General features: G+C 39.3%; 1 protein-coding gene across 6 annotated transcripts in view; it reads right to left on the reverse strand.

The window, feature by feature from the left end:
• The window catches only part of NCOA6 (nuclear receptor coactivator 6), a 94,910-nt gene that overhangs the window by 61,320 nt on the left and 16,956 nt on the right, over positions 1–16,634 (reverse strand). For 4 of the 6 annotated variants that reach the window (XM_065565741.1, XM_065565742.1, XM_065565738.1 and 1 more), the window contains exons 3-8: positions 13,682–13,836; positions 12,394–12,672; positions 9,041–9,196; positions 7,635–7,757; positions 4,791–4,919; positions 849–1,664 (exon numbers count right to left, since the gene is read on the reverse strand). In XM_065565741.1, the coding sequence (XP_065421813.1) occupies positions 849–1,664; positions 4,791–4,919; positions 7,635–7,757; positions 9,041–9,196; positions 12,394–12,628 (1,459 nt within the window). In that variant the 5' untranslated portion in view covers positions 12,629–12,672; positions 13,682–13,836. The remainder of the gene's footprint in view (positions 1–848; positions 1,665–4,790; positions 4,920–7,634; positions 7,758–9,040; positions 9,197–12,393; positions 12,673–13,681; positions 13,837–16,634) is intronic. The other 2 variants (XM_065565744.1, XM_065565739.1) reach the window with 2 other exon arrangements.

Genomic DNA, 16,634 nt, shown 5'->3' on the forward strand with positions numbered 1-16,634 from the left:
AAACAGATGAGAGATTTGGTTGGAGCAAGAGGCACGGAACAGCCTTTTGAATGGACTTGAGGTGTACGACACGAGAACCTTGGAAGCCACAGTGAATGGTGCATTAGGCAAGGAAAGAGATTACTAGAGTATTGACGAAAGTTTTAGCAATAGGGATTGAATTAGACAGATGTTTTGTGAAATAAAAAAAAAACCCAGCAGGATTTAGCAACAGCTTGAATGTTGAGGGGAACAAATATGATGAACTGAATGCTGCCATTCAGGGAAATGCTGAAGAAATGTTCAGAGAAAGTATGAGATCCAGTCTAGCACAAAACTACAAATGCCTAAAGAGTAGAAAAAGTCTAGGATGAGGCTGTTGAAGGCAACAGACAGGTGGAAGACAACAAGAACAGGGATGTGGGATTTGGCCAAAAGCAGGTCCTTAGTGACCCTAGTGAAAGTAGTGTCTGGAGTGATGCAATAGAAACAGAAGATCAAGAAGAGAGTTAAAGAGGAGAAAACTGAGGCAGCATGAGTAGACAAAAGAGAAGGAAGAAGGTAGCGAGGCAGGTGACATCAAAGAAGGTGTGAATTTTAGAAAAGAATACAGTAGCATAGCTTGAAGGCAGAGAGCAAAGAGTACAAATGTGAGGAAGGGGATGACATGGAGCAAGAGAAGGGAGGAGAGGGTCATGGGGATACATCAGCAGTTTGGAAGGGGAAAACTGAGACAAGTTATGTACTTATTCAATGGACCGGGTTTTTAAAGTACTTTTTTTAAAGTAACAGTCTGATATAATAAATTCTAGCTGTCTTTTTATAATGTAACTTTTATTTTTGATGACAGAAAGGTCTGATTTTCTTACCTCCTAAGCCAGGATGTAAACCTTGTGGACCTTGGCTTTGCTGTTGCATCACCATGAAGTTGGGGGGTACATTCCCCTGTTGCACCATAGGATTACGACCAGGAGAACTGACAGGCTGTTGAAATCCCTGGGGAAGTGCGTTATTCTGAGGAGGCCTTGGTCCCATCTGCTGCTGTGTTTGGTTAACTGTTGGAGAAGATGCAGGAGATCCCTGCTGGAAGGAGGAGGGAGAAGAAGCAGGAGATTTGCTGGTCAGGTGGGGTTGCTGTAGTGGTGTAGGAACCCGTGAGGGCCCTCCCTGAAGATTCTTCATCTGCGGAGCAGTAAATTGACCAGGGTTGTTCATTTGAGAAAAGTTTGGGTGAGCCTGAGAGGCTTGCTGGCTTCCAAAAGGGTATGGAGGTGGAGGGTGGGAGGGAGTCTGGACTGTTGCTAAAGATGGCCTTGCTTGTAGTTGTTGCTGCATTTGTCCAGGCAATGGGGCCTTTTTCCATCCCTGGTTTACTGTCAATGTACCCATTGTTCCTTGGCTTGGAGGAGGTTGAAGTGCTCCTGAAGGCAGCTGATTCCAACCAGGAGGAACTGGAACCTGAGCTGGGGTGGTAAATGAAGGTCGAATACCCTGTTGTGGCTGCTGATGCTGCTGGGGGGGACGTGGCTGCAGCTGTGGCTGTTGCTGCAGTTGTTGAAAGTTAGCGGGGTTCATTTGTCTGTTTACAGGAACTGACTGCATTGAATGGATCTGAGGTGCTAAAGAGCCAGATGGATGATTTTGCTGCTGGATAGTTAGTCCAGACAAGAGTGGATCCATTGAATCTATTAAAATAGCAAACAAATGTGACAATAAATAATATACTGCAGCCAAAGATAGAAAACAAGAAAGAGTAAGTTACTTGCTTGCATTTGCTTTCACCTCTGAACTTGAGATCCAACAAAAATTCACATTCCAGCATTCCAATTTTCCAACGTATCCAATAAGGAGTACACTAAAAGAAGCCAGAATTTCTGGCAACCTTAAGAATCTAATCATAAGCATTGTGAAAGGTATAAATACAGTACTGTAGTCTCCAAGAAGCTATTCTTATATAAGCCTTATATATAGTTAATGGGACCAAAAAAAATCTCCCAACTCTGAAGGGAAGGTGGAACAACAAGAAATTATGAAGACGGTGTAACTGGATAACATTTCCAGAGAATAGTTAATATTTTCTGTAAAGAAAAATGATAATGTTTTGCTTTTGCATTGTGCCTTACGTCAAAAGGATTTTAGATGCACTTTACAAAACTGGGCAAGAATAATCACTATTTTACAAAGGGGAAAGTCACTTAACCGTTCTGTGCCTCAATAGTCCTAAACTCACACAACTTGCAGTGGCAAAAATAGGCAGAGAAATCAGACTTTCAACTTCCAGTTGACTTGTATTGAAAAAAGAGGTGCATTTGCTTCTCATTTTACAGTTGCCTCAACCGACACATCCTTTTCCTAGCCCTACCTACCATAGTATTCATGATCGTTAATTTATTATAGATTCATATATAATGATATCAAAATGTAAGCTCCTCAGCATGTTCCCCTTCACTTTGTGAAGCGCCACGCCCACCAATGGCAGTGTATAAAGTAACAATTCTAATGCAAAAGGCCAAGGAAAGGAGACTCTAGTAGGAGCTGCACCTCTGGGGGTGGGGGGAAGAAAGGAAATCAGGCCATTTATTTAGATGCCTAAATATCTTATTTAGATAGTAGCAAAGCTGAAAATATATTAGATGTTTCCAAACACAATATCCCTATCCTAAAAAGTGTACAGTCTAAAAAGACAAAAGGTAGACAGATCCACATCACAAAAATGCCATCACCTTAGCTGGTAGTCTCAGTAATGAGACGAATGGTATGTCTTTGCAAAAAAAACAAAAAAACAAAAAACACCATGGCACCAAGTCTCAGAGCCTGAATCTACATACTTGGGCTTGCGGGGCTCAGGCTACAGTGCTAAAAATAGCCATGTGGATGTTCTGAGGAGGGTGGGTCTCAGAGCCCCAACAGGAACATCAACATGGCTATTTTCAGAGCTGCAGTGCAAGCCCAAGTTTGTAGATCCGGGTGGGACACCCTGGAACCCCAATATTCACCACTGTCATTTAATTAGGACATGTGAGGCCTTGTGAGGTATCGTTCTAAAAGTCTTGATTTGCTAGACATTAATATCGCATTGGATTGTATGTGCTATTGTCGTATGTGAAGTTATGAAGTTTGGCTTTGAATGAGTTACAGAAACATGTTGTGAGATTGGAAACACTCACAAGCAGCCTTTCGGGCACAACACTAAAAAAGATCAAACAACGTTAATGGCTTATTGAAGAAATGCACACAAGCATAAGGATTACCCCAGGAACTGTGTACAATAGAAACCTCTCAGAGATAGCACTACAGAATGGAAACTGTTTGACCCAGGTCACAGCAAAAGAGCTTTCCAGCAAGTGGGAAGAAGATATAAAAGGGGAACAATGACCTCATGATGGGACCTCACTCTCCCTGCAACAACACACTTGGAAACACCTGAGGGGCAAGGACTGAACTGTGGGAAGTGATGGTCCCAGGCTAGAGGGATTTTTAGACTGTGTATGAAAACCTGGGAAAGCCAAGCTGCAAAGCCAAGGCAGCTTGTGCCTTAAGAATCTGCCAGCCTGTTTATCTCTCAGGGTGAGAATTTGCTAATTCATATCCTACCTATTGTGTTAAGCTCAGTTTGCGGTTTTGTTTATTTACTAAGGTAATCTGCTTTGATCTGTTTGCTACCATTTATAATAACTTTAAATCTAGCTTTTGTAGTTAATACACTTGTTTTTGTTTTGTCTAAAGCCAGTGTGTGGGGAAATTATAACTTGGGGCAGAAAGCTGTTGCATATCTCTCTCCACACTGAGGGAGGGGGCGAATTTTAGGCGCTTACGCTGTACAGTTTCCTGTGCAGTGCAAGACAGTATAACTTTGGGTTTACACTCCAGAGGGGGTGGGGGTGTGCCTTAGCAACTGGGAGGTGCCTTAGTTGAGCCTTCCCAGGCAGAGCTGATCTCAGTATCTGTGTGAGAAGCTGCAGGGAGTGTGTCCCTATCTGTGTGTATGCTGGTGAAAGAGAAGAGCTTGGCAACTTATCACAGCACCACAGTGTGAAAGGGAGCCCAGACTGGTGGGTCAGGCGGGCTCAGTGGTACCCCAGTTCCAAGTGGCACCCTGAGGGGAACCTGTCATACTGGGCTCTGGGATGCACTGCCGCGTGTGTGTTTTTGCAGTGTAGACATACCCTAAGAACTGACAGCACACAAAAACTAGATTATTCTCTGACCCTGAGTGGTGATCCCTCCAGGCAGAGAGGAGGAACAACAGTGTGGGGAAGCTTTCCTTTCCCGATGCAACTAAAAATATTTTAACAGTACCACAGTAAGAAACAATTCTGAAAATGGTCATCAAGATTTGTGTTACTAAAGGTTTTTCTAATGTTTAAAACCTGTTAGAAGAAACCTTCCCAGGTAATGACAATACTTTCTTCCAGTGAAGAAATCATTCAAGGAGGGGTGCCTGTTAGAAAAGTAGGGGGACAGCCCAGGACCAAATTTTGGCGATATCCTTCAGCGTGTACTCAGGGGTCTGTCTGTATGCTGAAGGAAAAAGAATTCAGAAGTACTTTGCAGTAAAAAAATGTCAATAGCAATAGTTGTATGCAGTGTTGTTTGTAACCTCTTTTATTGGACCAACTTCTGTTGGTGAGAGAGACGAGGTTTTGAGCTTACAGAGAGCTGAAGAAGAGCTTTGTAAGCTGTGTAACCTTGAAAGCTTGTCGCTCTCACCAACAGAAGTTGGTCCAATAGAAGATATTACCTCACCCACCTTGTCTGTATAACAGCAATAGTGACAGATAAATGCTATTACTGTAAATGTTCTTTTTTACCTGACTGTGAAGCAGGTCGCGGTGTCCTGGGCTGCAGTTCTGCATTAGCTCCACTTGCCAGCATAGAAGAGGAAACATTTCCACTCTGAGACATCATAACAGTTGCAGGATTGTTCATTCTTATTAACCCTGGAAAATTAAAAATCACTATTTGTTAGATCTTAGATGCAGTTGGTCACATTAATGTACCTACAATGGGTAACACTGGTTTCAAAAAGAAAAAAGTTAGAATAGCATTATTCATTTTTAATTAAACAAAACATTTCTTTAAACGTAAAGAATTCTTCCCCAAGAAAAGACTCAAATTGGACTTACTTAAGGAAAACTCCACTCATTTTGCTCAACCTATCAGTCTGAAAGTTTTCAAAGTAAGAAAATTCTCACTAGGAATAAAAGGAGGTATTTATACAAAGAATATTTTGAAATACTATTGGAATTTCTGAACCTACTACTGGTGGTATCTACTGTGGTAAAAAAAAAAGTGATATCTGACTCAATGGCAATATGAAAGCTTCACATGAGAAACTGAACAAAATGCTTAGCTACCAGAGAGAGGACGTGATGTAAAAATAGATTAGATGAACTAATATTTCTCTAGATGGAAACTTAACTGGCATACACTTTTGATTAATTTTTAAAGTGCTTTATGACTGTTAAGCCAATATTTTACTGGGATGGCAATTTAGTCTCTTACATGTGGCTTCCATATTGACATTGATTTGCTTATCACTTTTTCCAGCAAGATGGTCAACTCCTTTAGTGTGTTCAGAAATACCAAAAGGTAATTCAAAGCATGTTTTCATATGTATGTATGTATGTATAAATAAAACAAAACATCTACAGTGTAAATAAAACATTTATGTTTAACATATTGCTTTGGTACTGAATCAATAAAAAAAAAAAAAAAAGATCAGTGACATCCTAAATCTTACAGTGACTGAACTATTAACCAGCAAATATATATAGTCCTTTTATTTCTGGTGAGAAGCATTTCTTACCCTGAAAACTTCAGACTCTAGGGTAAACAGACAACTTTATTCCAAATGTATTCATTATTTTATCTCTGAAAAGAAAAATTAGCTTTAATTAAAGTAAAAATTTGAACTCAGAAGACCTTTGAAAAATTTGCAGCTGGTTTTTTTGGTAATGTTCAACCAAGTAATAATGTATAATGCACTTTACACATTCAAAAAGCTGTACATTCTCAAAATACACCGTGCAGCATATTCATACACATTTTCTTTGTTACAGATGAGAGGCAAAAGAAGTAAAGTGACTTGCTCAAAGCCACACTCCAAATCAGTGGCAGAACCAGGATGAGAACTCAGGACCTGAGGAGTACAAATTCTAACCTCATTCCTCCAGATTACCTAGACTCCTCATTGACAGAAATATTATTTTAAAATCAGAATATGTTAATTCAAAGTTATTTCTTTCCTGAAGTCTTCTAGCCTATTCAATCTCTCTGCAGAATGGATTTGTAGTGGGAATGGTAGATTCTTCATTTTTTCCTCACACAAGAAAAGGGGCCACAAGCATCATTGGCAGGCCGCCATCCTCCAAAAAAACCAAACAAGTCACAAGGTTCGAGGAAAAAAGGGAATGGAGAATCAGTCCGACTTCCATGAGCTTGTGGCAAACATACTTTAGTTACAATAATGTACCTTAGATTTTTTTTTCTGTGCTACACAGAAGGTAAAAAAATCACTTATCTAAGTGAACTTTTGGGACAGTACTCTCAATCCCACATATACAAATCTAGCTCCTAATCCCATAAAGCTTTACCCATGTGCATAACTTTACACAAATGGAGTCCTATTGACTTGAACAGGACTACTCACTTGTAAGAAGTTACACATATACTCAAGGCTCTAGAAAAGCATTAAGGAGATGGAGAGAAAAGGACCATATGATGAGATATTTGGAGGAAAACCTTCACGGTTTCACTCAGGCTGAGATTTTCAAAAATGTCTATGGTAATTAGGCACCCAAATCTCTAACTTTCAATGCAAAGTACATTAAGACCTAGGAAATGAAGCTCAGAGATTTTCATAGTGGAAGTAATAAATATTCTATTTCACATTTTTTGTTAATTACAGTGATTTAACTACTCTTACATTAACCAGATTTCCACCCATAATTTGCAATTTGTAAATTTATTTTCCATTCATTCCAGTGGATAGCTACATTTCTCTTGTCCTAATCTACTGTACATGAGAAGGTCAATGAGAGCTCCCTATTTGTTAATTTTTTTAAAGTTATATTAAATCATATTTTAATTGTTTTAAAATGATTTACTTTGCGCTTTGTAATTAAATGCAACTATTAGAATACTTTATTACAGAACAATTTTCCTTTAACCTATTTAATCAGACATCCTACAATTTATGAGTTATACTGGCATGATAGGATAATGGATGGCATATATGCAGTTTTGTTTAAGCATACAACTTGGATGAGAAATAGTTCTCCATTACAACAATGTTAATACACAGGAATACTAAAGTAGCAGTAAAACTGAGTGAATAATGCACAAATTTATTGTGAGAATTTGTGCTAATTTTAATCTGAATTCACTTTTCTGTGATCATGCACCTTTTGTATTCACTATCTGGACATTCAACTGAAATTTACTAGCATGGATGCTCATGGGAAGTAACAACATACAAGTATTCACACACTGGATATTTTACATGGGATGGGACACTGACAGCAGGGAAACTGGTATGCATATTAGAGTTACAACTCTGCTAGCAACTGTTGCTACAATCAGTGAGGTTACATGATAAGCTTAGTAATAAATTTAACAACATGTAATACTAAATTTAACAAATCTGAACTTACCTTGGCCACCCTGGATGGAAAATCCTGTCTCCATTCGTATTGAATTGCCTGCTCCCATGGGCCCATTAATCCTGACATCTTGACTTCTATTTTGACCTAAAGCCAAGTTGATGGCACCTTCACCTGGAAGTAATACACAATCTATTAAGTTAAATTATATGCATGGGGTGGGAGAGCAAGGGAGAGAAAGGAACCAACCTCAAAGCAGCATTTAAAGATGGTGTCAAATTTTGACCTGCTGCACACACTTTGGAATATAGGGTGATTATGTAACACACAGTACTCTTGCCAACTCTTCAAGTATGCAGTCAATATATTGAAAATTGAATTGTGGTCTTTAATAAGAGAAGAAGGGAGCATCCTGAGACAAAAAGGACTGAAGAGCTACATGCCCTGGGTTTGAACCTTGCATGCTGTGCCCTTTGCTTGTTCTCATAGGATCATCCAGGAGCGTAATTTTAATTATGAAAGCCACTGATTTTAAGAAGGAAGTTTCACCTCAGGCCTCAGACAACAGCATGAAAATATGCATTTTTTTTAAAAAGCTAAGGGCTAGTCTACATTAGAAGCACTACAGTGGCACCGATGCAGCTGCACCGCTGTACCACATCTAGTGAAGCTGCTCTATGATGACAGGGGAGAGCTCTCCCATCGACATAATAAAACCACCTCTACAAGACGCAGTAGCTATGTCGGCAGGAGAAACTGCCCTGCTGACACAGCACTATCCACACCAGCACTTAGGCTGGTGTAACTTACGTTGCTTATTCACACCCATGAGCAACATAAATTATACTGACATAAGCGGTTGCATGTACAATCCCTTAGGCTTGGTCTACACTACCCCCCTAATTCGAACTAAGGTACGCAACTTCAGCTACGTGAATAACGTAGCTGAAGTCGAAGTACCTTAGTTCGAACTTACCTTGGTCCACACTCGGCAGGCAGGCTCCCCCGTCGACTCCGCGGTACTCCTCTCGCCGAGCTGGAGTACCGCAGTCGACGGCGAGCACTTCCGGGTTCAACTTATCGCGTCCAGACTAGACGCGATAAGTCGAACCCAGAAGTTCGATTGCCAGCCGCCGAACTAGCGGGTAAGTGTAGCCAAGGCCTTAGTAACATGTTGGTAATGACATTCAGAAACACCTTCTACAGAATTTCAAACTCCTCAAAGTCAAGTAACTATTATATGTAAACTTATTCCTGAAGGAACAAAGTAAGTGTTGTTTCAATACAGCTACGGAAAAACGGACTGCTTCAGAAAACAAAGGAAGACATTTCTCTAAACTATTAAGTTGCAGAATGTCTGTGAGGCTCATTCTCAAGCACAAAAATTGCTTCTTATCAATACTGCAGTTTTAGCACATCCACAATTTTAGTACCTCTTAACAGCAGGTGTGACGTACCTTCAATCTGAACAGAGAGAATTCCCAAGTCACGGAGCTGCTGGTTGTTGCTCTGAGCCAGAATTCGCAGCCGCTCTGCAGCTTCCCGGGGTATATTAAATGTAACACGTACACTGTTCCAGGGTTCTACCTTCTGCAATTTTAACTTGTTGGATTCTTCGTTAAAAGAAAAATAGAATGGAGTATTAAGTCATTTTTCAAATAATGTAATAGCATAGCAGAACAAAGATGAAAACTGAGCTACCTATTTGGCTTTCAAGATTGTCAATGGTTATTCCAATATGTGGAGATGGGGAAGTTTTCCCATACAGCTGTGTAATCATGCTACCTGCTACACCATATCAGTTATTTTCCCTAAAAGTCAATTTCATAAAGAACCAAACAGATGAAAACCAGTACACAATGGCCAACATAGTAACTCAGAGAGGCTATCTGAAAATTAAAACTTTTTTTGTGTAGACTGGTTTGGAAGGGTGTAACTATTCAAAATGAATGGTTATACAGAGAAGCCGAGTTCCAGACTGAGACCGTTTTTCATTCCTGTAATAGTCTTCACTATATATGTGGCTCTGAAACTTATCAGTAGGGTCTATGAAGAATACACATCCTTAACTTCAATTAACTTGCTTAAACTTTTTTGTTATATTCAACCCATATTTAGACAGCATATATAACAAACATATGTAAAACCTACAGGTTTTTCAGAAAGCTAGCTACATTGAATCTATTCAGTCCCCTCTACGTAGATCATCAATTATTGGAAAAGTAATAGGTAGGAACCAGAATAGATATGTGAAAGGCAAATCATCCTGGATACATTTATTTAAGTTATACTTATCCAAAACATGTCACTATGCAGTACATTAACATCATCTAAAAATTATTCCTAATATAAATGTACAGAACTATAATTTTTAACCCGTTCAAGAAAGTCTCTTTACAATTTGGGCCTATGGTTGCTATTTCCCAACCACTTGATATTTCCCATAGTAACAAAAGTCTTACTAAATTTGTTAACTGTTTATTCCTTAACAACATATCACTTGTGAATGTAATAATCCATCACTGCCAAGTGCTTTGTGTCTCAGTATCCTAGCCAAATGATTACTGTAACAGCAGAAAGAAATCTCTATTGTCCTGTTTATCCTCTTTAGTACCCACAGACATTGCCTCAAGGGTAAATTATTTAATCCTCCTTTTCACATTGATGTAAAGAACTAATTCTTCTGCCACTTCCTTTTCTTTCATCAATAGTTCTTTATTGTTCTATCCTATCAACAGCCTTATTGGATCTCATTTTGTACTTCTAAAAAGACATATTAAAGATCTCATTACTGGTGTTAATATCCCTAGCTATTAGTGATTCATTTTCCCTTCTTGCCCTTCAAACACTATTTATCTCGGGTTCTTATATAGGTCTCACAAAGATGCAGTTTACATCCCCTATACTTTCAGAGCTCTATTGTGTTCTAAAATCAGCTTAAACAATTTGCCACTCATTCACATGAATTTTAAAAGTTTTAGTTTCACATAGAACCATGCATTTTTAAAACCAATTCCTTCACTTCTTTAGACTCTGAACAATGTTCATCAACTCCACCATGAACACTGGTAATTGATTTCACTATGTAGATTCATCTTTTTATTGAATCCAGTTTGCCAAATACACACAATTAAATTGTCTGATATGACTGAAATATTAATGCATGTAATTTTATATCTGTAATTGTGTTTTTAAAGCACCTACTGCCATAGTTTATAATATATGCTATAACAGAGTGAGATTTGCTAAAATTAAATATAGATCCACCCTAGTGCTTACTAAAAGCAATGAAAAGACTCCCAATTCCCACTGAAGTTGATGGATCAATTCTAAGGTACAGAATGAGGAGAAGAGATTAACATGAGGTGAAAAGGATTTGTTTTGTGCACTCTAGAATTGGTAGACCAATTACATTATAATTATTAATTACCCTACACTGTGGAAAGAGATCCATGATAACGCAGGAAGTATTTTAAACTCTGACCCATAACATAAATAGTCCAATATGCGAACACACAAAATTGATTACATGGAATAGAGAGGTCGATTCTTAATTCAAACATGTGGAGCGAGAAAAAGAACCTTCCACAGAATCTAAGACAGATTTCTGAGAGTCTACCCCCCCCAGAGAACCCGAAAGGGTGTAGCCCAAAACCACTGCATAAGGGAAATGCATCTAGGAGAAAGAGCTTCTTACAATAAGGCTTGTCTTCATGGGGAAATTATACTGGTATAAAAAAAGTGTCAGTTTAAACTGCTATAGTTATATCCCATCTCCTAGAACTGGAAGGGACCTTGAAAGGTCATCGAGTCCAGCCCCCTGCCTTCACTAGCAGGACCAAGTACTGATTTTGCCCCAGATCCCTAAGTAGCCCCCTCAAGGATTGAACTCACAACCCTGGGTTTAGCAGGCCAATGCTCAAACCACTGAGCTATCCCTCCTTATTTGTATAGTCTCCTTATTTGGTTTATCTTATGTTGCTTGGGAAGAGGTTTAAGTTAAACCAAAAAATCCACTTATATTGGAGTAAGAATGTCCACACAGGGGTTCATACCATTAAAAAACAAATTTAGTTTATAGCTTAATTTAATTATACCTGGTACAACTGGTAAAACTTTCTTGTTTAGACAAACCCAAAAAAGGGAGCAAAATTCTTTATACCGATCTTTTCTAGAGAACTAAAGTTCTCTAATAGCTGGAAAGAACCTTAAAAGTCATAGTAAGCCTGGCATCTGCATAAAGTATGCAATAAAAACTATTTTAAAAGACTATAAGAAATCACTGACAAAAATAGTGCAAGATCCTGACCAGTTTTCCAGACACATATAATTATCCAGTCTCACTCTGGGATGGGGAAAAACAGCAGATATCATGGACCTCTTTGCTGGTCTTAATAATAGGCACATTAAAGGGAAGCTGTAGGAAGTTTTCAGCTGTGTACACAATTCCAGGGTATCTCAGAAAATCTGTGGGTGCAGACAGGACATGGACCAAAATACAATAAAACAAATACGTATGTAACTTTTGGTGAAAAGAGAGTTAAAGAATTGACAGTGGGATAGGGGAATTCAATAAGTGGTAGAAAAAATGCTGAACTAATAATACAATCATAATGATATTAAGCAGCTAAAGAATTTCAGAACATGTTTTCGCTCTATGCTGCCCAGAAGAAAAGTACTGTAAATTTTTACCAAAAAAAATAATCTCAATAGTTTATTACAGTCTAGAGTACCTTAATTTAGACTATGATTTGTGTGTGAGAGAGAGAGAAGGAAACAGAAGTTGAAAAGTGACAAGAAAATAGATTACCCATGTGTAAAAGACCAGGTACATTCTTCAATATGATACCCAGTTTCTGTTTAAAGTCTTTGTCATCTATATTTCCTTTAAAAGCGACAAAGATGGTGGAACCTTCAGGAGTACCATCCTGTTTTAGGTCATCTTCCTCCAGTCTGGAGTCAAAATCCACCTCTAAATCTTCCATAGTTGAGGAGAGCAAGGAAGCGTAGGTTTCTTTTAAGTTAGGTAGATCATCCAAAACCATGGCTATTTTCCAGCAATGCAAGCCAGTCAGACGTTAAGTAGATGCTTTGAAGGAAATAAATAATAAATAATAATAATAATGCACTGTAAAATAGGTACAATTGGGCATCTAAACCAAAATCATGATACATAATCTGAGCACTAGGAGATATTTTCTAGAGGAACAAGGACAGGAAAATGCTATTGTGTTACATTTCTTACAAGTGATCCCAGTGCAGATTATTCTAAAATACCGTGGTACAATAGTAACTGTCTGATGGTCCAATATAAGATTATTTCACCCTCCTTGTCTCTTTAAAAGAAAGCAGAACTGGAAGAGAGGGAGAAGGGCAGCAGCCCTGAAATTGCTCAGAAGACCACCAATGGCCCCCCATTACAGCTGGAGATGTCATTGCTACTCCACTGTAGTGCCGTCACCACTACCAAGACTACCACACACCATTCTGAGCAACAGACGGTAGGATACAGATAGCAGCAGTAGAACTAAGGCAGCATGCTTCCAATTCTTTTCCCTTTTCTCTCCAGCCACTAATATTTAAAGCGTTAAAGAGGAGACATGAATCAGGCAGGAACAGTTATGGCAGACAAACAGAATGGTCCTTGCACTCTGATGTAACTTTTCTTAATTTTATGCAGTTATATATGTAGCACCAACAGTATGCTTTATAATTTTATACGGATATTGGCCCTCAAAAACTTCTATTATGACTAATACCTGTAATAAGATTTTCCTAAAGCATTATTGGAGGGGGACCAGCCAGTCTGATAAAGAAAACCAATACAGATTCAAATCTAGAGGCAACCATTGCAGGAGAGTTACGTGTGAGTGTCAAGGTGTCCTTGTCAACAGAAATTTTGAGCAGATCAGGGCACCTTGGAGAAGGCCAATTACAAAAATGAAAGCAATAGATGCCAAATCAGAGAAGGCTATAGAACTCTTTGAAACCCTGGCTGCTAAAGTCACAAAGAATACAGACTGAATAAAGGAGCCAACTTTTCCACTGCCACCATGGAAAGCACACAGAGGCTGCCAACAAGAAAATAAACAACCCACCAGGCGACCCAATATCAGGGACTGCAAGACAAACAAGCTGATCTTGAAAATCGTAGCCATCGTATTATCAGGATTGTTGGTCTGCCAGAGAAAACTCAAGGGAGTTGGTTCACAGAATTCTTCAGAACTTGACTATCAGAAGTACTCAAGTTGACCTGTAACGGTAACCAGTTAAAAATCAATTGCACTGTCATTCCAGTACCAGAAAAGGGAGAGCACCTGGTATTGATCCCTATGAAATACTTTGCAGACAAAATGCTTGTGATTAGACAGTGCCAGGAAATTGTAAAATTTTAAAACATTCCCTAAATAGTTAGTTCTCCAATATTTTTATATGGAGACAGAATGAAATGGCAAGTTTTTAACCAAGCCAAAGGCAATATTGGGGTTCCAAAATGCAATATATACTCCTTTACCCAGGAGTCATAGCAAAAGACATAGCGAACGGAAGTCCGCAATCATCTTCTTACCCAACAAACAGGGCCGGCTTTAAGCCGATTCGGTCGATTCCCCGGAATGGGGCCCCGCGCCTAAGAGGGTCCTGCAATGTACGGGGCTGCCGGTGGAACGGAAAAAAAAAAAGTGCGTCCTGCTTCTCCCCCCTCCCTCCAGCGCTTGCACCGCCATACAGCTGATCAGTGCAAGCCTGGGAGGGATGGGTGAGGAGGAGGAATGCGGCGTGCTTGGGTAAGAGGCGGGGCCACGGCAGGGATTTGGGGAGGGACCCAATGGGGCAGTGAAGGGGTGGGGTTGGGGTGGGGCCAGGGCGGGGATTTGGGGAGGGATCCAATGGGGCAGGGAGGGGGCGGAGTTGGGGCGGGGGGGCGCGAGACAATTCACGTCCCGGCATGGGGCCCCGCAACTGCTAAAGCCGGCCCTGCCAACAAGCTTACCCTTTGGCTAGCTACGCTGATCTATGAACAGGTGAGACTTGAACCATCCTGCTTTACAAACTACACTATACATATTTGGATTTGGCAAAGATCTTCGGATTCCTGACAGAACTAGAATCTATGTGGGTCCTTAATGCTTGGTTTTGGGTGGCTGACATTCTACTAATTCTTGTTTAATGTTCCCGATATTTTTATTTTATGGAATTTGTAGCACCAGCAATAAACCCTACTGGGATACAGTTAGGTCACAATTGTAATCTAAGAGCTTGTCTAAATGGCAAGGTAAAGCTCATTAGAGGGGTGTGATTTGTAAATTGCTTTAATATGCTAAGCTCTGCCTGTCCTGGATAGACCGTGCTGGCGCAAACTAAAAGGTACCTAGATCACACCAGCAAATTCTACATGGAGCAGTTACCACGCAGCACTTTGCAGCACCTGACAAATGACACTCTTCTAATGTGCTTTGACCAGTTAAGAGGACTCAATTCCTGAAAGTCATTGTCAACAACAGATGAAATTTCCTAACATAGACAGGATTGTAAGGAACACACAATTTCAAGGTTAATACGATATTCAGAAGCGTCTATCAAAGCCCTCATAGCTCAGAACTGCAGTCTTCAGGTCGGGATATACATCAGTTTTTGGTAGCAGTCCAATCCTTTACCCTGCATGAAAGCCACAGGGCAGAGCTTAAAGGTCATTTGCAAAAAGAGGGGGGAGGGGGGGGGGAGAGAAGAAATGAGTTGACCCCTTCCTTAAAAAGGAAAGGAAAACCCACCACCATCTGGAAAAGCTTTTTAAAAAAATAAGATGAGCTTGGACTTCCACTTTATATATTATGTATATATTTAAAATACACACAAAGAAATATGCCAACAAACTGTTAAAGCTGTAAAGTCCAGCACTCAGAAGTTAGGAATGCCAGAATTAAGACTGTACTTTAGTTCACACCCTTTGTGTAGATACATTAAGATGCAGTCTTTAATTACATAATCGCATACTACTTTTATTATAGGACTTCTGCCTCATTCACTGCACAGAATTGACGGTGTTCAGTGAAAACTTATTCTGAAAACAGAATGATTAATGTCTTCATGGGCTTTTCCATGGTGCTCATCACTACAGTACCAGAGTGCTTCACAAACATTAATGAATTTATTTTTGCAACACCCTTGTGAAGTGAGTTGTTATATTACCATTTTACAGATAAGGAACTGAGGCACAGATCAATTAATGTCATGTCAACTAATTTTGAGCGCTCAATTAGGATCTGATTTTTCAGAATACTCAGCATTATATATGGTCAAAGAACAGCTCCCATTGACTTCAGCTGCAGCTGAGTATGCAAGTCAGGCACTCAGAAAAATGAAGAATACACATACAGTGCCCACTTGTGAAAAGTCTGGTTTAACTGGCATCAAATAGGAACTCTGGTAGAGGCAGGAATAGAATCCAGTTCTCTAAGGCAGCATTTAACTGCCGGAACCGTGAGACCATCCTTTCTCTTCCTGCAGTCCCCTACTTCATTCGCTACACATCTTTCAGCTTCTGCAGCAAACAAATCAGGAGGCCTAAAGACGACATCCTCTTTCACTACAGAATCTTGATTCATCCCCAGAGCAGGCCCATCCTATGCACTGAATGAGGCAGGGGGCTATGTGATCATGTAATTAAAGACTTTATCATAATGCATAATGTAACACACACACAAAAAATCAACATTTGTAAGTTTAACTTCATGATAAAGAGATTGAACTACAGTACTTATATGAGGTGAATTGAAAAATACGGTTTCTTTTGTTTATCATTTCACAGTGCAAATATTTGTAATAAAAATAATATAGAGTGAGCAGTGTACAGTCTGTATTCTGTGTTGTAACTGAAATCAATATATTTGAAAATGTAGAAAAACATCCAAAATATCTAATAAATTTCAATTGTTATACTATTGTTTAACAGTGTGATTAAAACTGCAATTAATAGCAATTAATTTTTAATCACGATTAATTTTGAGTTAATCACATGAGTTAACTGCAATTAATCGAAAGCCCTAGTTAAAA

This window comes from Chrysemys picta, chromosome 13 (genome assembly GCF_011386835.1).
Source record: "Chrysemys picta bellii isolate R12L10 chromosome 13, ASM1138683v2, whole genome shotgun sequence".
Lineage (NCBI taxonomy): Eukaryota > Metazoa > Chordata > Testudines > Emydidae > Chrysemys > Chrysemys picta.